Genomic DNA, 19,876 nt, shown 5'->3' with positions numbered 1-19,876 from the left:
AGTCAATGAAAAAAAAAAATACCAGGCACCATGCCTAGCGCAGGAGACAAACTCAACAGGGAGGCCTTGCCTTGGATACTCACAGTTCAGTAGGGTAGTTTCCAAACAGCAATTTAGCTTCAGATTTAACACAAATGTGCATTTGCTTTAGATGAGTTTTGTCATTAACATTTAGGGGAATTTCCATGCTGATGATAGGATCTTGTGTCTGCCGAGAAACAGATGCCAAGACGGAAGTTATGCAAGGATTTTATAAGGCCTCGGAGAGGAGTGGGAGAGTCCTACATGGTCCCGCTTGACTCTACCAGGTGGCTAGGGACTACAGCGCCGGCAGGGTGGGCCTTCTTGCCCATGGACCTCAGTCACAGCTAGGAAGCCTTGCTGGGGAATGTGACCTTAGGCTAGGAGGCCACCAGGCTAGGCTTTAGACAGTTAAGTCTCTGTGGTTGGAGGGTGGTGGTTTCTCCAGAACCCAGGCTTAGCTGACAGCCTGAAGCAGGTGGATTTGTCTACCACACACCTTGCCTTTGCTGGGAGCCTTTGCTGACCTATAACCATCAGTGTGTGTGTGTGTGTGTGTGTGTGTGTGTGTGTGTGTGATGCCTCTATGGACAACTGTACAAAAAAGTTCCCTATTGTCATGCACATAGCCTTAGGGACATTAATCTATCTCTCTGAACTTGAACTCTTTGTTGGCAGGGTTCAAGAGTTTGGAACTCTGAACAAATAGCAATTTCAGTTCATTGCTGGGTAGTGGAAAGAGCTTTGGGATTCCAGGCAGGCTGCTGTACCCACCCTGTTTTCACTGCGTGCACATGGGTGCCGGACATCCGAATTCCAGTCCTCATGTTTGCCTCGCAAGCATTTACCTGCTAAGGTTATCTCTCCAGCCCTGGCATGTCTTTTCTAACAATGAGAAAAGTTTTTTTTTTTTTTTTGAAAAGAGCAGATATAGATTTAGAATGTCAGTTTAATGCCACACATTGATGATGATGAAACGAATAATAATTTTAATAATGATAAGAATAACACATTGGTTCCTTTAGTTTTTTTGTTATTGTTGTTGTTTTGTTTGTTTGTTTGTATTTTCAGTCCTGGAGGACTTTTTCCATCCTGTAAACACAACGGACTGTGGGCTTGTTAAAAGTGGTTCCTGAGGTTTCAGTCTACCTAAACTAGTCTGGATTTTTTTTTTCCAGTTCCCACTTCTAGTACAAACACCACCCAACGGGCTCCTGTGTTGTTCTCCTATGTGACCGACTCCTGGGCAGTTATAAAGCTGGGCAGCTGGTGCTTGACACTTTGCACTTCTTACCACAGCGGCTAACCGGAGACTTTGCCAAGAAGGGCTCGGGCTGTGGAATTCCCCACACTGGGGATGAAGCCCAGCGTCTTTGGATGGCTAAGGGCATACTTTGCCCCACTCCCTGAATCCCACCCCACCCCACAGCCTGGGTTGTTTTTTTTTTTTATTTCTTGAGAGATTATTTTTGACAGATATCTGTGCTACTTGTCAATGATACCAGCTATAGGCAGTATGGGTTTCTAAGAACAGTCCATCAGATAAGAACTATGGCTGGACAAGGTAGCAGACACCTATAATCCAGCACTAGAAAAGCTGAGGCAGGAGGATGGTGGGATCATGAGCGCAGGGTCAGCAAGGCTACTCTGGGTCATTTAACATGTTCCAGTTCAGAATGGGAAACACAGCAGTACCTTATCTCAAACAAAACAAAACACAACAAGAATGTAAAATTACATATAAATAGATAAAAGAAACAAGGATTGTAATCGGTCCCTTAATTTTCAAAATCTTGATTTGACTTTCTGGATGGTATTTCTAATTATCATTGTTGCTATTTAGTTATTGTTGTTTTATTTTAAAGTTACCTTCGGCTGGTCAAAATAACTAATGTTGGTGGCATGACTCTTAGACGCTTGTGCTGAGGTGGCATTCTTACCTAGCAAGGTTAATGCCAGGCTGGGGGTGTCATTCAGTGGCAGAGCGCTTGTCTGGCTTGTGTGAGCCTCTGAGTTGTTTCTCTAGCACCACCAATCCTAATAATAATAATAATAATGATAATAATAATACAATGATAATGCCATTGGGACACCTTTTCTGTATATGCGTGTAGGAAAGAAATGACACTCTAACAGATTCTTCTTTCTCTCCTTACAATCGCAGACCCAGACATGGCCTTTGTGCCTCTAGGGATGACGGATTCTTTAGTCATCGTGGAAGAGGACGATTCTGCCATCATCCCTTGTCGCACCACAGATCCGGAGACACAAGTAACCTTGCACAATAATGGTAGGCAGGTGCTGGCCTCTTACGACAGCAGGCAGGGTTTCAACGGGACCTTCAGTGTGGGGCCGTACATCTGTGAGGCCACCGTCAGAGGGAGGACGTTCAAGACCGGCGAATTCAACGTTTATGCTTTGAAAGGTACTTTCCCCTCTTTAAATGAGAGCAGCAGGCAAACGAGGCTTTTCAGCTTGATGGGCGTCACTGCCCGTGGAGACCTGGTTCCCCTTGAGGAATTTAAGATCCCTCTTTCACTACACAGTGTGCCTGACCTCTGTAGCTATAATAATACAGGCTTAGAAGTCAGCACAGGCTGAACTTGCTTATACGTGTAAGTTTGCATACTCCATGGAAAATACCGCAAGGAATTCTTTCTTGCATAAGCCTCTTACTATTTGATTCACATTCTTGACAACAGAGCCCAAAGAAATAAACATCCACCCCAGGGGGTTGGAGGCCTAGATTGATTTCAGTAACTTAAGAATGAAGTAATTGCAGTTTTGAAGGAAGACCGTAGTTAAAGGGGTGAACCTTCTTCCCTTTGACGTGAGGGGCGAGTCAGACTGGCAAAGTCTATCGCACGTTGGGGGCTGGAGTGGAAGATTTTAGGGAGGTCTTTACATAGACGTGGGGGCAGAAGCAAGAAAATGTCACCACTTTGTTTTGTGGTGGGCTTTGGGGAGGTGCTAAGAATAACTGAGGTCAGAATGGAGAGGTGGCAGTCCAGGAGCAGAGGGCCTGAAGGGGCCAGAAGAGTGCAGCCATCCCAGCTACTCTGGTTAAAAGAGATTAATTTTTCCTTTTTTTTTTTTGGTTCTTTGAGACAGGGTTTCTCTGTAACTTTGGAGCCTGTCCTGTAACTAGCTCTTGTAGACCAGGCTGGCCTCAAATTCACAGAGATCTGTCTGCCTCTGCCTCCCGAGTGCTGGGATTAAAGGCGTGCGCCTCCACTGCCCAGCTTTTACTCTGGTTATTATTTTCTATTTCTCTATTATAACCACACCCCAAGTTAGATATGACTAAAAGGCAAGGCCTTGTAGATTTTCCAGCTTTTGTCTTGATCGCACTAGTTTACCCATGATGTTCAATCATTTTAAAGAAACTGAACTCAGCCACAGGTCTGCTCTGAGATCCTAACTATGCCGGAATTCCTCCGTCATTTCACTGTAGCGACGTCAGAACTGAATCTGGAGATGGAAGCACGCCAAACCGTGTATAAGTCAGGGGAAACAATTGTGGTGACCTGCGCTGTCTTTAACAATGAGGTGGTTGACCTTCAGTGGACATACCCTGGAGAAGTGGTAGGTACCCCCGGGTACGGAGGGCCTGGGGCCAACACAGCAGGACTTGAAATGTTTCTCATCAATGGGCATATTCCCCGAGTTTCTCTAGGCTTCAGCTTCCAACTGGACAGCAAGCACAGTTGACTCCAGGACCTTTAGTTTTTCTTCAGTCGGGGAGACTTTGAGATGGCCATAAAGGGGCAGGGTGTTTACAATGTACAGACTCCCCTTGAGAAGTCAGAAACAAACAGGAATGTTCCGTGACTATAACACAACAATTAAAATGTTAGAAAAGCAAGAAATGCCTGGACTTAAAATATTTGCTCATGGTGGGGGTAGTCATGCATCTTTATTGTCTTGACTCAGATGCCGTGGGGTTTTGAGGCTTCTGATAGTGTTGCTAGGCATTTTGTGCTATTATGGTCTGTAGTCATCAAGCTGGGCAACAGCATACCAGAATGTATTCCTTCCGTCTAGCTGGAGCTTTGCATAAAGTCTCATTTATTCTGATGGCTGCTGTGAGTATGTAAGAGCGGTGTATGAAGATATGGAATCCAAGACAGAAGTGGTGTTTATTACTGTGGATGGGGGCCTCCCAGGGAACAAAATACACGCATACAATTCTATATGGGAAACAAATCCATGTGTCAATTATATGTATCATACATGTATTTTTCTTTCCTCCCTTCTCTTGAGTTGTAAATTTCTGTACCCTGATCTTTTTGTACCTAGTCTGTTTTAGCCACACCCCAAGTGGATAATATAGTCAGTTTAATCAGATCATTGACTATCCTTGTATTTATTTATTTATTTATTTATTTTTCTTAAAAGGATGTAATGTTGGGCTGGAGAGATGGCTCAGTGGTTAAGAGCATTGCCTGCTCTTCCAAAGGTCCTGAGTTCAATTCCCAGCAACCACATGGTGGCTCACAACCATCTGTAATGAGGTCTGGTGCCCTCTTCTGGCCTTCAGGCATTACACACAGAAAGAATATTCTATACATAATAAATAAATAAATATTAAAAAAAAAGATGTAATGTTGGTGACTGAACCCAGAGTCTCATAGCTACTGAGCATGTGATTCATGGCTAAGCTACTGCCCTAGCCCTTTTTTTGTTTTGTTTTTTTCAAGACAGGGTTTCTCTGTAGCTTTGGAGCCTGTCCTGGAAAGTAACTCTTATAGACCAGGCTGGTCGGAAACTCACAGAGATCCACCTGCCTCTGTTGGGATTAAAGGCGTGCGCCACCACTGCCCAGCTCCAGCCCGATTTTTTTTTACATTTCTGCTTGTCTTTTGGTTTTCTAGGGCTTACTCTGTAGTCCAGGCTGGCCTAGAACTTACTACGTAGGTCAGGCTGGTTTCCACCTTGAGGGAATGGTGTTGCTTCAGTTTCCCACGTGCTGGATTAGAGCTGTGGTCTACCTACCACACCCCTATTATCATTTTAGAGCAAAACTGCCAAGTGCAGCAAATCCTACGTAACTCCTGCTCCCACTATGCTTTCCCTCTCGATTGCCAAGTCTCCCAGGGCGTGCACCTTGCTCAGAACCCATGAGCCCACTTACATTCAGGAGTCATATTAGGGCTCACTCTGGAAGGAGCTTTCCAAACCTTAGTTTTCTTGTGTGCCACTGCAGAGAAACAAGGGCATCACCATGCTGGAGGAGATCAAACTCCCATCTATCAAACTGGTGTACACTTTGACGGTCCCCAAGGCCACGGTGAAAGACAGCGGAGATTACGAATGTGCTGCCCGGCAGGCCACCAAGGAGGTCAAAGAAATGAAGAAAGTCACCATTTCTGTCCACGGTACCATACTATTTTCTTACATACCAGTCGCTCGCTGTACTTGGGATCCGCATGCAGTGGTTATTATGTAACGGGAACTCTTGCTTGTCCAGAGAAAGGTTTTGTGGAGATCAAGCCCACCTTCGGCCAGATGGAAACCGTCAACTTGCATCAGGTCAGAGAGTTCGTGGTGGAGGTGCAGGCCTACCCCACTCCCAGGATATCTTGGCTGAAGGACAACTCGACTCTGATTGAGAATCTCACCGAGATCACCACCGACGTGCAGAAGAGCCAGGAAACGAGGTAAAGGGAGCCCTCAAAGGTCGCTTCTGTCTTCTTAGAAAGAGGTTGGCCTGTGCCGGAGCACCCAGACCGAACATCAGCCTGCCAGATATAAGCTAAGACAGGCTCACAGTCTCATGTTAATCATGCTTTTGTCACACTTCAGTGATAGCCTTACAGCCCGACAAACATGCATATATAGGTAAGGTAAAATGGAAAGAAAGGACTCAATGGCTCTGCCCTCCAGTGAAAGGCAGCAGACTGGATCTAGTTAAAAGGGAAGGAAAGACGGGGGAGCGGGATTGCTTGGATTCCATAGAATCCTTAGTGGCCATCATATTTCAACAGATGTATGGACTGATTCCACTTGGGAGGGAATTTACATGCAAACCTACCTGTAACAAAAGGCATTATTTGGAGTACATCCGCCCCAATCCGCGAGTTTACTGGAAATAAGAGCAGAGTCTAGCCAGGCGGTGGTTTAACACGCAGCACTCAGGAGGCAGAGGCAGGTGGATCTCTGTGAGTATGAGACTGGCCTGGTCTGCAGAGCGAGTTCCAGGACAGGCTTCAAAGCAACACAGAGAAACCCTGTCAAAAAAAAAAAAAAAAAAGGAGTCTGATTAAGTTTGAGTCATGGAGTCATTTGGGTCCTGGGTGATTGGCAGGTTCTGTCATTGCTTAAGCAGTGTTGCCTTCCCTTGCTCCCGATGCTGTCTATGTGCACTGGGTCTCTTGTGTCTTTTGCATGCTAGGCAAGCCTTCTACCATCGGGGACCCCAATTTCTCTTCAGTTTCGAGTTATGAGGAGAATCCAGGAGCCAGAGGGCAAAGCTTTGGTTTGTTTGAGGCAGGGTCTCTAGCCAAAGCTGACCTTAAACTTTCAACAATCCTCCTGTCTCACATCATCATCATCATTTACGCCTCAGCAATACTTAAGCATGCATGGGTAGCCTGTTTATGGCGGTTCTCCAGTTGTTCCTATCCCGGGCAGTCCTAGATGCTTGTGTTATTGTCACAGCCTTTAGGGTTCTAGGTGTGAACCACTGCACCATTTAAAGTAGTTATGCTTCTGGCTGTTGTTGTTATTATTATTGTTAATATTTGTTTACCTGGGATAGGGTCTGGCTATGTAGTGATGCCTGGCCTCAAACTCATAGTGACCCTCAGGCCTCAGCTTGCGAGTGCTGGGAGACAGGGTCACCGGCACAGCTGACATTTCGTGTGCATCTGAGCAGGACTCCCAGGCTGTGATGAAGAGCTTTGGCAAGAAGGCAGGTATATCAGGGGGAGTGGCTTAGGAAGGCTGCTTGCTAATGTGATTGGACAACCCTTCAGCCCTTGGTCTTTTCTTTCCTGGGTGGGTCAGGCAGCACAAGGTGAGTGGAGTTTCTGGCTTCATGGAGCGTAAAACCAGTGAACCCCCTGGCTTTCTTGTTAACCAAGGGTAGGTATGAATGGCCCAGATCATTTCACTGTCCACAGTTGGGTGTGTGTGGGCAGCCTCTAAGGAAATCCAACCCTGAAGCCAATCTTGTAGCGGCCAGAGAGAGAAAGCTAGCATAGCCTGCTTCTGTCCGGGTTCTGCACTTGCCGTGTAGTTTGGAGCACATGAGATGCTTTCCACATTTGAAGATTGTTGAATGAACTCGCAGCTCGAGTGCTCTGTGTGCACAGTTACCACACACACACAGAGTCTCTTTCTCACACACACATGTTTGTTTGTTTTGTTTTGTTTTTTTGGTTTTTGGTTTTTTTTCGAGACAGGGTTTCCCTGTAGCTTTGAAGCTTGTCCTGGAACTAGCTCTTGTAGACCAGGCTGGCCTCGAACTCACAGAGATTCTCCTGTCTTTGCCTCCTGAGTGCCGGGATTAAAGGTAGGTGCCACCATTGCCTGGCTAATTATCATATTTTATACGTAAGAAAAGGACGCATAGAAAGTCCAATAATTTCCAGCTGCTTTTGTGTGTTTCATAGTGACAGACAAATGTGAAAATACTGTATACACACACACACACACACACACACACACACACACACACACACGAATTCAAATCCAGGCAAACATACCTGTAAGTCAGAGAACAATTTTGGGGAGCCCATTGTTGCCTTGTACCTGGTTGAAACAGGGTCTCTTGTTGCTGTCACTGTTCTGAATATTTCAGACTAGCTATCCCGAGAGCTTTGGGGCAATTCTCCTGTCTCCTCCGATCTCACACGGGAGTGCTAGGGTTGTAGATGGGTATCTCTGCGCCTGATCTTTTGACGTAGGTTCTGGGGATTGAATTCATGCCATCAGGCTGGAGCAACAAGCAGTTTTACCAACGGAGCCATCTTAAGTGTTTTCATTTAAGAAGGCCTTGTTTATTTTCATTTAGAAATGAGGTCTTGCCAGAATTGGTAGCTCCTGGAGATGGCTTATCACAAAATACTTGGTTTTTTATTGGTTATGAATGAGCCTTTTGGTGTGTGGAAGCTAGATCAAGAATTCTAGAAAAGACACTGACATTAACAAGAAAAAAAAGAGACTATTTTTTTCCTGAAATAAAATTTCTAAGACTGCAATTGCTTGAACAATTGGAGTTTATTTGGCTACTGCTTATTAAAATAAAGTTCTCTTCTCTTAAGATATCAAAGCAAATTAAAGTTGATCCGGGCTAAGGAAGAAGACAGCGGCCATTACACCATCATAGTTCAAAATGACGATGACGTGAAGAGCTACACGTTTGAGCTGTCAACTCTGGGTATGTAGAAGTCACGTAAAGGTCACGCTTTCTCAGGGGCTGACTATCCACCAAAGACATCCTGACTCTTCTCTTCATAGCCTTGGAGAAAAGCAAGACCTGAGGGTGGCAGCGGGGACGGGACATGGCTCATGTCAGGGGCCATGTGGTCGCGCCTGCCAATGCAGGTCTGGTTTGAGCATTTCTCACCCAAAAGTCGGAAATGCTCCGAAATCTGAGACATTATTTTTTATCATGGAAGGAGGCAAGATAGGGGCTAAGTATGTAGCCCAGGCTAGCCCTGGAGTAGTGCTACTCCTGCCTCAGCCTCCCCAGTGCTAAGAGTCCAGACATTTGCCTCCACATGGAGCTTAAAATCTGAAACTTTCTGAGTGTTTACCTGATGTCACAAGTGGGAAATCCTGACCTGACATCTCATGACAGGTCAGAAAATATTCAGGCGTATAAAAATATTGTCAATAAAAAAATTAAAATTACCGCTTGGCTGTGTGTGTAAGGGGTGCATGAAGGTGCACACTTACACTTACACTGAGGCCTTCCCTAAGACATCTCATGAGGACCCAACTTCCAAAAATGTCTGAAATCGAAAACTCTTTTGGAGAAAAAAATTGTCCTGAGGAAAAATTTTAAATTAAAGTATGTATTATTTAGTTATTAAATTTTATTATTAAATTTTTGCTTACTGTTTTTAATATTTATTTTAAAATATTTAGTTTAAATTATTTACTTTAAATTCAAGTATGTAAAAGTAAATTAAAGATGTATATTTTTCAGCTTATTATTATTACTTGGTGATGGAACCCCATGCTTTAAAAAAAACAAATCAAGGTGCTGGAGAGATTGCTCATAGGCAAAGAGCACTTGCTGCTCTTGCAGAGGACTGAGGTTGGGTCTCAGCACCCACATGGTGGCTCACAACCACCTCTAAGTCCAGTTCCAGGCGGACCAATATCCTCTTTGTCCTCCATAGGCCCCAGACAGGCATGTAGTGTACATACATACATTCTGTTCAAACATTTGCCTGTCTCTAACTTATTTGACTACAAGTTGGCGAAAGGATCTTTAAAATTTAGTGATGTCCCATGGTGCATTTGGGTGAAGTCTGCTTGACTCGATGCTTTTGTCAAATTCATTAGTTAAATCCTCAGTGCATAAATAGCTGGAGGGTCCTCTTCCCCTTCCCAGCTGAGGCACTTCTTCCTCCCCTCAGTCCAGCCCTAAAACCATCCAGGCACAAAGCCCACAGATGCTCACGCTGGAGTAGCTATTACCTGAGCAGGTCTGTTTGAGCTGGAGCGTTTCTTTCTGTCTTACCCAACATGTCTGAACTCGTGGGAACATCTCTTGGAGGGATGTCCCTCCATGGCCAGGGGCAAGAATGGTGCAGCTCTGACTTCTTCCTTGCTCTTGCAGTTCCTGCCTCCATCCTGGAGCTTGTGGATGACCACCATGGCTCTGGTGGGGGACAGACTGTGAGGTGCACGGCAGAAGGGACACCTCTCCCGGACATCGAGTGGATGATCTGCAAGGATATTAAGAAGTATGGAAACCAGAGCTCCCTATTCGTGTGTGCTCAGAATGTTCCTTTCATGACATGAGGGACCTCAAGTGCATTTTAGTTCTTTGGTTGACCCCTTTTGTATTTGTGATTCCTCCTTGGCCCACAGCTTATATTACTTATAAACTATACCATAGGGTTCTAAAAGTAGATTCCATCTGTGTGTATCTGTGTGTGTGCCTGTGCGTGCACACGTATTCACACACACATGAATGTGTGTCTTCAGAGGGCCTTTATTTTTCCCTATTAATACCTTTTGTTTATCTATTTCTCTCTTTTTAAAAATAGTTTATTTATTTTTTTCTTTTATGTGCATTGGTATTTTGCCTGCATTTATATCTGTGTGAGGGTGTCAGATCTTTGAGTTACAGACAGTTGTGAGCTGCCATGTGAGTGCTAGGAATTGAACCCAGGTCCTCTGGAAGAACAGCCAGTGCTCCTAACCATGGAACCATCCCTTTAGTCCCCTATTTCTCTTTTAGAACTGTCTCTAATGTGAAGACCAGAAGAATTTTAGAAACTACTGCTATTCAGTGATTTTAATTGCACCAGCCTATATGTTTAGCTCGGTCTGATTAATGAGACAAGGTCTCACTATGTAGCCCAGTTTGACCTTGAACTCAACACCTTCTTGCTTTTCCCTCCCAAGGTTTGGGATCCTAGGTGTGCGCTACCACCCCTGGTCAGCTCGCATTTCTGATTTGGTCAACTTGGTTTTAGTGGCTAGACTAGCATAGGAACAGAAGTGCCAGCAGTGGGTGCCGGGAACAGACTGTGGGTCCTCTATGAGAGTAGTATGAGCTCTTCAGTGCTGAGCTCTCTGTCCAGTCCTCCTCTGCCTTCTTATGTGGGCCCACGAACTGTGTGTTCACACTTAACCCCTTGGCAACTAGCTGTGTTCAGAATGCTTTTGGTTCACCTTTGTGGAAGGCTGAGGTTTTTGCTCCCACCTTACCCAGGGCTGTGGGGCGATCAGGGTGCTGGAATCACTAGTTGAATAACTTAATCCAGAGGATCACTGCAGCCCTAGGGACCCCTTAGAAGCTAGGGCTGGTGATGAGAAGGGAGGGTGGTTTTTTTAAATTGATTTTTATTGAGCTCTTCATTTTTCTCTGCTCCTCTCCCTATCTCTCCCCTCCACTTCAACCCTCTCCCAAGGTCCCCATACTCCCAATTTACTCAGGAGATCTTGTCTTTTTTTACTTCCCATGTAGATTAGATCCTCATTGTTGTCTAGGTTCTCTGGAATTGTGATTTGTAGGCTGATTTTCTTTGATTTATGTTTAAAAACAACTTATGAGTGAGTACATATGATAATTTTCTGTGTCTGGGTTACCTCACTCAAAATAATGTTTTCTAGCTCCATCCGTTTGCCTGAAAATTTCAAGATGTCATTATTTTTTTCTGCTGTGTAGTACTCCATTGTGTAAATGTACCATACTTTCCTCATCCCTTCATCCATGGGGGGCATTTAGGTTTTTTCCAAGTTCTGGTTATGACAAACAAAGCTGCTATGAACATAGTTGAACACATGCCCTTGTGGTATGATTGAGCATTCTTTGGATATATACCCAGTCCAAAGGGACTATACCAGCTTGCACTCCCACCAGCAATGCAGGAGTGTTCAGGAGGGTGTTTTTGAATGAGCTAGGAACTGGGATTATTAAATGTTTTTGATGTTATTTTTAGAGTTTTCTCACAGGTTCAAGATTTCGGATTGTTAGTTGTATTTTGTTGAATTTATCTGCCCCTTCGCAAATTTAGTTATCTGTGTGACATTGCTCCTCTTGAGCAGGTGCAAATAAACTTTAAAGAAAACAAACCTGTTGGCCACGCCCAAATGTGTGCCGCTCAGAAATGTGAAAGGGGTCCCTGGTCTTTGTGACCCATGGTAATGAGATCTCCACTTGTGCCATGTTCTCTCTAGATGCAATAATGACACTTCCTGGACAAGTTTGGCCAGCAATGTATCAAACATCATCACAGAGTTCCACCGCCGAGGCAGGAGTACTGTGGAGGGGCGAGTGTCCTTTGCCAAAGTGGAAGAGACCATCGCGGTTCGATGCCTGGCAAAGAATGACCTTGGCACTGGGAACCGAGAGCTGAAGCTGGTGGCTCCCAGTGAGTTTCTCAGTAGGCAGGATATCTCCAGATCACCAGCCAAGCCCTGTCTTCCTCAGGTGGGATGTGGAATCCCAGACAGGGGTCACATAGTAATGAAGGTCCCAAGACCTGTCTACACTAAGGCCCCGGCTGGCTGGCAGGCCCTCTCATTTGCGTTGAGCTGCATCTGCAGCGGCTGTGGACATTTTTGTTTGTCAAACACAGCATAGCTACTAAGCCTCTCTATTGGTGTCGGGATGCAAAATGAGGAAGAACAATTTTTTGTTTCTTAGAGCAGCGGAGTTGGGTTGAATCTTCCAAAGAAACAAATGAAGGAAGGGAGCCCAAAGATAGGAACAAAAGGCACAATGCCATGGTTAAATCCACTTCACCATGAAGCTTATGAGGTGGCTGTTTCTGCCAATGAAGTCGCTCCCAATTTACCCAGTCTTCGTTGTCTCTATTCAAACTGTCCAAAAGGGGCTCCTTGGAGGATCTTTGGAAAAAGTGTTTTTGTCCTAGGGAAGAATCACATTTCATTCAGGAGTACACGAGTTTGAGAGGTGGTATTGGAGTCTCAACCCCTTCCTTTCTACTCTCTGCCCCTGAGTAACTGAGGAAATTCTCTACCGCGTCTCTCTCTTGCCCCCCAGCCCTGCGTTCCGAGCTCACGGTGGCGGCAGCGGTGCTGGTGCTGTTGGTGATTGTCATCGTCTCTCTCATTGTCCTGGTTGTCATCTGGAAGCAGGTGAGTCTTCGGAGCCATTAGAACAGCAACAGCTGCCTCTTTCAGTGTTTGGTTCAGTGAAGGCGCTTTTGGTAATTACATGTATGGTGGCCATGTTAGATACATGTGTGGGAGACACTGTCTTAGATACATGTGTGATGGACGACCATGTTACATGCATGTGTGGTGAACTATGTTAGATGTATGTATATACCTGCTTGGTGGTAGATACCTGCGTGGTGGTGGTGGTAGGCACATGTGTGGGGAACCATGCTTGACCTTCCTGGGTCCAGTCCCTTTGGTTCTGCAGTGAGGCTTGGTGCCTCCAGACTGCCAACTCACCAGTTACCTACCCTGGTCATTACAGAAGCCACGCTATGAGATTCGCTGGAGAGTCATTGAGTCTATCAGCCCTGACGGACATGAGTATATTTACGTGGATCCGATGCAGCTGCCTTACGACTCCAGATGGGAATTCCCGAGGGATGGGCTAGTGCTTGGTAAGTTCCTGTGAGGGCCACCTCCAGGGACCCCAGTGTCACCTACCCAGCTTTGCTGGTTATAAGCCTGGGGAGATTAGGGACTTGAACCCTGCCTGGTAGGAAATTTGCTTACAGGCCTGGGTGTGGTGGTTCACTCTCTTCACCTCAGCTTTGGGGAGGCTGAAGAAGGAGGACTGTGAGTTCCAGGCTAGCCTGGGCTACATAGCCATCTTGAGCATGAGCTCATTAGGCCTGAGAAGGGGAAGTCAAGGTTGAAAGCTATCTAGTCTATGTGATAGATAGTCAGATTCTATCCCCAGAACTGAAAAAGGGCGGAATTAACTGGGCATGGTAATGTATACCTAGAGGGAGCTGGAGGCAGAAAATTCACGGGTTCAGAATCATCTGAGCTACACAGTGGGTTTCAAGCCAGCCTGGGCTACATGAGACCCACTATCAAAATATCAGAAGGAAAGAAACTCTTAATTGTGTGTTGGAATGATTTTGGCTTGGCAAAGATATCACGATGAAAAATAAAACAAATTTCTGTGACTAGAAAGGACTATCCGAGAAGCGATGTGACTCAGTGAGCTGAGCTCCATTCCAAGGAATCATAAGTTCTTTTTCATATCGCTGCAATGTAGGATGTGAAAGTGCCTGCTGCTGTCGTGGTTCATGACTGCGAGGCAGGAGGATTGCGAGTTCAAGGTCATCCTTAGCTATGTAGTGAGTTTGAAACCAGCCTGAGCTACATGAGATCCTGTCTCAAAAACCCAAAACAACCCCCTCTTATCTACACACACACACACACACGCATGCACGCACTTTAAAGCAAACATAAAAATCAAGACGGTTTGTCATACATTTCAAAGATTTCAGTCCTGGATTGGAACCAAAAAACGAAGTACCAAAGAATTTTTTTTTAATCACATTCTAGATGAATAAAAACCAGACCGAGGCAAAAGGAAGTTAGACCTACAGGTTATGTGACAATCAAGGGGCTCGCCCAATTCAAATGCAGTTTTTTATTATTGTGTCTCATTCCCAACTATAGTGGAGCTCAGATCTTACAGTCTCTCACATGGTCAGCAGCGAGGCTGCCTCACCTACACCTAGGCTTCATTATATTTTCCCCAAAAGGGATGCAGAGCTTAGAGACATTAAGAGGTAATAGCATTATGGGGTGGGGACAGACAAAACCTCTCCTGCCCATCTCTTTGTTCTTTTCCTCTTGGGCAAGTACAACTTGTTGGAGAAAGGGCACCTTTCCAGGCCTGAATGCCAGAGGCACAGACCAAAAGAGAGGGCAGAACCACTCTTGATGTCTTTTGCTGCCTGGGCTGTCCATGGTCAGACTGGTTTCCTGAAAATGCCTCTCCCCAATCCCCGCCACCCGCCAGACCATGGCCTCTTTAAGGGTGGAGACAACAGCTTTGATTTTTATATTTTGACCACACGAAGAAAGACTATGCTGGCACTTGCAGCCTCTGGTCTAGGGACCTTCCTTCATGACAAAAAAATACTAGCCCAAGTTCTCCCTCGTGCATTCCTCAGAATCAGTGGCGTTTGGCATACTGAAGATTTCCAGTAGTTAAGGATTTGTTAATGCGAAGGTCACCTCTGTCTGCAGAAACAGAAGGATAGAGAACCAGGGGGTTTGGGTGGAAGCCATGGAGGCGAGTGCACAGGAGCCCAGGGCCTGGCGGGAGCCCATGTTCACACCAGGGACGGCTGAGCTTTCCTCTCCCGTCTGTGTTTTCCTTCCCATTGCAAATGTTATTTGACAAAAGCAATTACACTAATTTTCTTCCCTGTGGGTTCAGTTCTTTTTTTGGACATGACGACTTGGAGGAATAATTAGGCTTACTCAGTACAGGAAAAACACCCACCCAGCTGTACCCCCCTGTGCGCTGGCCTCTGCCAGTAAAGTGGAGGAGCCTGGAGCTGGCGTTTGATGGCTCTGTTTGCCCACAGGTCGGATCTTGGGATCTGGTGCATTTGGGAAAGTGGTTGAAGGCACAGCCTATGGATTAAGCCGGTCCCAGCCTGTTATGAAGGTCGCCGTCAAGATGCTTAAACGTAAGTGGGTCTTCCCAGGGATGTCTTGAACATGCAGATATTAAGTGACTTGATAGTAAATTTAATATTATATTGTGATTCTTCAGATTCAAAGTTTTATGTGGATGTAGGTTTTTGTTTTCTCTCTTTCAGTTAGGCTTCTTTTGCTTTTATTTCTTTGTTAAGAATAAGATATTCTTATTTCTAGTGACTTTTCTTTTTAAATCTTAAAGTCTAGGGACTACAGCGCTGGCTCAATGGGTAAAGTGCTTTCTATGCAAATCCGAGGACCTGGATTCCGGTCCCTCAGCATCTGTATAGGGAGCCAGAAGTGGTAGAGTGCTCTGTAAGCCAGCACTGTGGGGAGGCAGGAGATAGGTGGATCCTGAAAGCTCACAGGCCAGCTAGTTAGCCAACCTGGCAAGCATTCAATTCAGCGAGAGACCCTGTCTCAAAATATGAGATGAGGAAATAGTTGAAGAAGATATCCTGATGTCAACCTCCGGCCTCCATGTATCTTTGTATAGACAAGGGCACACACACACATATGTATAGACACACATATGCATGCACACACACACACATCAGGGTCTAGACTAAGGAGACCTTCTAGTACCCTTCTTTGACTCTTGGTGAATAAATATTATTGAATAGCAGTTTTATAGTGTTTGTCTGAGAGCCAGGAGTAAGTAGTTCGGTTGAAGTGAAATCTCATTGACTTCAACAGCCACAGCGAGATCCAGCGAAAAGCAGGCTCTCATGTCTGAGCTGAAGATAATGACCCACTTGGGACCACATTTGAACATTGTGAACTTGCTGGGAGCCTGCACCAAGTCAGGTAGGCCTTCTGACCTGCAGTGAGGGTGTGCTGGGAACACTTAGGGTCGTGGAACTTTGAACCAGGCTCGGGCACACATTCCTCTCTCTGGCCCCCCAAACATGCTTCATGAGTATATAAAGCTCATAAGGGGAGTCTGATGGTTGCCTTGACTTCTGGAAAGTTCCTTGGTTCTGAGTATTACTGCTTCTTTTCGTTGCCCATCTTTATACCTGGCTGCATTTGGTCCCCATAGGCCCCATTTACATCATCACCGAGTACTGCTTCTATGGGGATTTGGTCAACTATCTGCATAAGAATAGAGATAGCTTCATGAGCCGTCACCCAGAGAAGCCAAAGAAAGAGCTGGACATCTTTGGACTGAATCCTGCCGATGACAGTACAAGGAGGTAAGTATGAAGGGAGCCTACTGTGTCCTCGTCACAGCACTGTAAATGGTAAAAAGCCTGTCGCCACAGATTCCAGTCCTGCAGATTCTAGGACAGCCCCAGAGGCCACGAGGCTTGGAGCCTGCCTAGCCATTCATGCCCGTGTGCTTGGATATACAGCTGCAGGTGTTTGACTAGGTCGTTCCATGGGAAGGCTGTACTGATAGGTGTGCGTGGCAGTGGGGACTGGGATTCTCTTCTTTGTATGTGATTCCTCAGGACACGTCAATGCAGCTCTGGCCAGGGATGTCTAGATTTGTGTTTTGCGAGGAGCTGTTGGAGGATCTCCAGGCTCAAGCAGTTGCTCCTTGCTGGACCTGGGCCAGCGATGCTCACTTGTCTCTACTGTTAAAGCTTCCAAGTGGCTGTAAAGACAACGTATGCGAGGTTCTGTGAGATCAGACAGTCCAAGGACCTCTCTTGTTATTAAATTACTTAATGGGCTTCAAATGGGTGCCCAGTCTATGGAGTCCCAGGGCCCGTCTGTCTGAGCCACATGGCTGCGTGTCTACTGAGCCGACAGAGGACGATGGTGAACTGCCCTTATGGCCATGGGCTTTTCAACTCTCCAGTGTACCAGACTCAGAGCCTATTGTGTTTATGGGAGTGTAGCCCTCCACTTCCCTGTAGCTTTTGGGGATGTCTCTGCTACTTCTGAGGACTGAGCACAGAGAAGTAAACCATGAAGAAGAATCATAGCAGCCACCATTTGCGGGGCCCCGCTGACCCTATAGTGTTTCCCTTCGATGTAGACGGTATTGATTTTACAGACTAGTTAGAAAAATGCTGGCCTCCTCCCAGATGGGCATATTTCTTCCATGTCATCAACATCATCCTCCCTTCCCAGCATGCCTGGGTTTGAGAAGACCCATGTGTTATGACTGATTAATGTCATCTGTCTGCCTGGGCCACCCCATGTATAGTACGCACATGGGGACTGTTTATGCTTATCCCTGACACCCTGACACCTCCCTCAGGAAATGACACACTGTAGGTACCCAAATTAGCATGCTGTCTACTTAGTGACCAAATTAGAGGCCACACGTGTGAAACGTCTTTGTCTTTTTTTTTTTTATATATATATAGTTACGTGATTTTATCTTTTGAAAACAATGGTGACTACATGGACATGAAACAAGCCGACACCACTCAGTACGTCCCCATGCTCGAAAGGAAGGAAGTCTCCAAATACTCCGACATCCAGAGATCGCTGTATGATCGGCCAGCCTCCTATAAGAAGAAGTCTATGCTAGGTAAAAGTGCATGCGCTCATTCTAGCAAATATGATCTTTCTGTGGTTTGATGCGATGCTCAGAGGAAGGGAAACTGGGCTGAGGGGTAGGTACATCTGCCAGACTGTGTGATTCCCTAAGTGCAGGCCTGCTCGGCGGGGCCTAGATGTCTTTTGTAGATTTGTGGTCTGTGAGTAAAAAGAATAAAGACAGGGGTTAGTGGTGTAGCTCGATGGTAGATTGCTTGCCTGGTGTGTACACAGTTCATTCTCCGGCATGAAAACAAAAAAGAGTATATAATATTGTATAAGTACAGATAAAGAAGACAGATATAATGTAATCAATTTCTCAAACTTTAAATGTAGTTGCTTTAAATAAATAATTTATTCTGCTATAATGGTCTTTTCTTGTTAACATGTCTTTTGTTAAAATGAAAGTGGTGAGAATTGGTGCTGTTTTCCCTATAGGCAAACTGAAAACTGGGCATCTTACAATGTTTCCTCATGGTTTTCTCTGGGTGCACGATCATCCTTACTTTTATTTTCCTAACATGCAATTGGTGATCATAACTCCAAAGCAGCCGGTTTGAGGGTACACTTTCTGGCGAGCGTTTCTGTTGACTTTTGTTTGAAAGCAGGCCCTTCTGCTTTGGAAACAGAAGCGTATGTGGCGGGGATGAATTCATTTGTCAACTCCAGGGTGCCACGTGGTGATGCCACGCCAGATGGACCACCTCACGCCTGCTCTGGGGTGGCCACTCCAGGCCTCTGGCTTAACCACACACTTGAAGTAGGCAGGATCCAGATGAGCCTGACCTTTTCTTGTGATCCTGCTTTTGGGGGTTTGAGCCCTTCATCAGCTGTTGCCAAACTGTTCAGCTGCCATGGAGATTGTTTTGGAGAGGAAAAAAAAACCTCTAATGTGCTCTGAATACCTTCAGGGTTCTTAAGCAAAAGGCATAATCCATTAAAAAAAATCTGCTTGCTTTGTAAAAGCCATTGTGCAATGATATTTTCCATATCTGCAGCTCCGTTCCCTTCGCTTTGCCAAATGGGTGAACTTCCAAACGCTTCTTAACGTTTACCCGATGAGACATACTGGAAGCAGCGCTTCCTTTCCCTCCCATATGGTTAAAAATAGTTTACATCGCTTCCCAGGCAGAGCTGCTGGGCCTGAGTCATGCTCGGCCTGGGTCCTGCTGGCAGGCAGACCACGGTTTTCTGGCCTTCCCATAGCTGGCTAGGAAACATATGAATGGCTGGAGCCATTCATCAGCGACCTGAAAATCGTTAAGGCCTGAGCACTGCTGGCCCAGGCTGCCCTTCCTCGAATGCTCTTGGGGCCCTTCCAGATGGGATGAATGGGGGGGAAGTGTCCACTCCTGGTCATGGGCACCGTCCTTTAGGATGGCTGCCTGGTCTGTTTGGTTCGTTGATTCAACTGGCAAACTACACACAAAGCAACAAGGAAACAAAGCAAACCTCAAATTTGCCATGGACAATTTCAGTGTGAGTGTGTGTGTGTGTGAGTGTGTGTATCTGTGTGTGTGTGTGAGTGTGTGTGTGAGTGTGTGTGTGTGCGTGTGTAAGTGTGTGTGTGTATCTGTGTGTGTGTGAGTGTGTGTGTGAGTGTGTGTGAGTGTGTGTGTGTGCGTGTGTAAGTGTGTGTGTGTGTGTGTATCTGTGTGTGTGTGTGTGTGTGAGTTTCCAGGGTGGCTGAGGGGATTGTGACCAGGTGGAAAACGAAACTCAAGGGCAAATGAAAATTCGGATGTGAGAATCCGTGGAGGAGTTTGGTTTGATTAATCACTATGCATATAAACACCCACCCCTCCACCAGGTATGTGTTTGTGAATGCAGGCTGGATGTCTCTTATCTGAAACGCTTAGAACTGAGTGTATTTTGAATTTTTTTTTTTGGATTTTGGAATATTTGCATATACATAATGAGATATCTTGGGGGTGGGAGCCAAATCTAAACAGAAATTCATATCTGTTTCATGCACACCTCAGACACATACTGACAGTAATTTTATACAATATTTCTT

The 19,876-nt window shown here is 45.6% G+C and overlaps 1 protein-coding gene across 1 annotated transcript in view; it reads left to right on the top strand.

The window, feature by feature from the left end:
• Pdgfra (platelet derived growth factor receptor alpha) overlaps positions 1-19,876 on the top strand; it is a 46,274-nt gene that overhangs the window by 12,859 nt on the left and 13,539 nt on the right. Inside the window, exons 4-16 of the mRNA XM_041671083.1 lie at positions 2,186-2,446; positions 3,476-3,606; positions 5,228-5,399; positions 5,492-5,681; positions 8,289-8,404; positions 9,818-9,944; positions 11,890-12,083; positions 12,719-12,813; positions 13,160-13,292; positions 15,249-15,353; positions 16,060-16,170; positions 16,406-16,559; positions 17,685-17,851. Coding sequence (XP_041527017.1) covers positions 2,186-2,446; positions 3,476-3,606; positions 5,228-5,399; positions 5,492-5,681; positions 8,289-8,404; positions 9,818-9,944; positions 11,890-12,083; positions 12,719-12,813; positions 13,160-13,292; positions 15,249-15,353; positions 16,060-16,170; positions 16,406-16,559; positions 17,685-17,851 — 1,956 coding nt within the window. The remainder of the gene's footprint in view (positions 1-2,185; positions 2,447-3,475; positions 3,607-5,227; positions 5,400-5,491; positions 5,682-8,288; positions 8,405-9,817; positions 9,945-11,889; positions 12,084-12,718; positions 12,814-13,159; positions 13,293-15,248; positions 15,354-16,059; positions 16,171-16,405; positions 16,560-17,684; positions 17,852-19,876) is intronic.

This window comes from Microtus oregoni, unplaced genomic scaffold, assembly GCF_018167655.1.
Source record: "Microtus oregoni isolate MIOR12 unplaced genomic scaffold, Mior012 000021F_ref0000039, whole genome shotgun sequence".
NCBI lineage: Eukaryota > Metazoa > Chordata > Mammalia > Rodentia > Cricetidae > Microtus > Microtus oregoni.
Note: the sequence above shows the minus strand (reverse complement) of the source record. Positions and strands in the feature narration are given on the sequence as shown.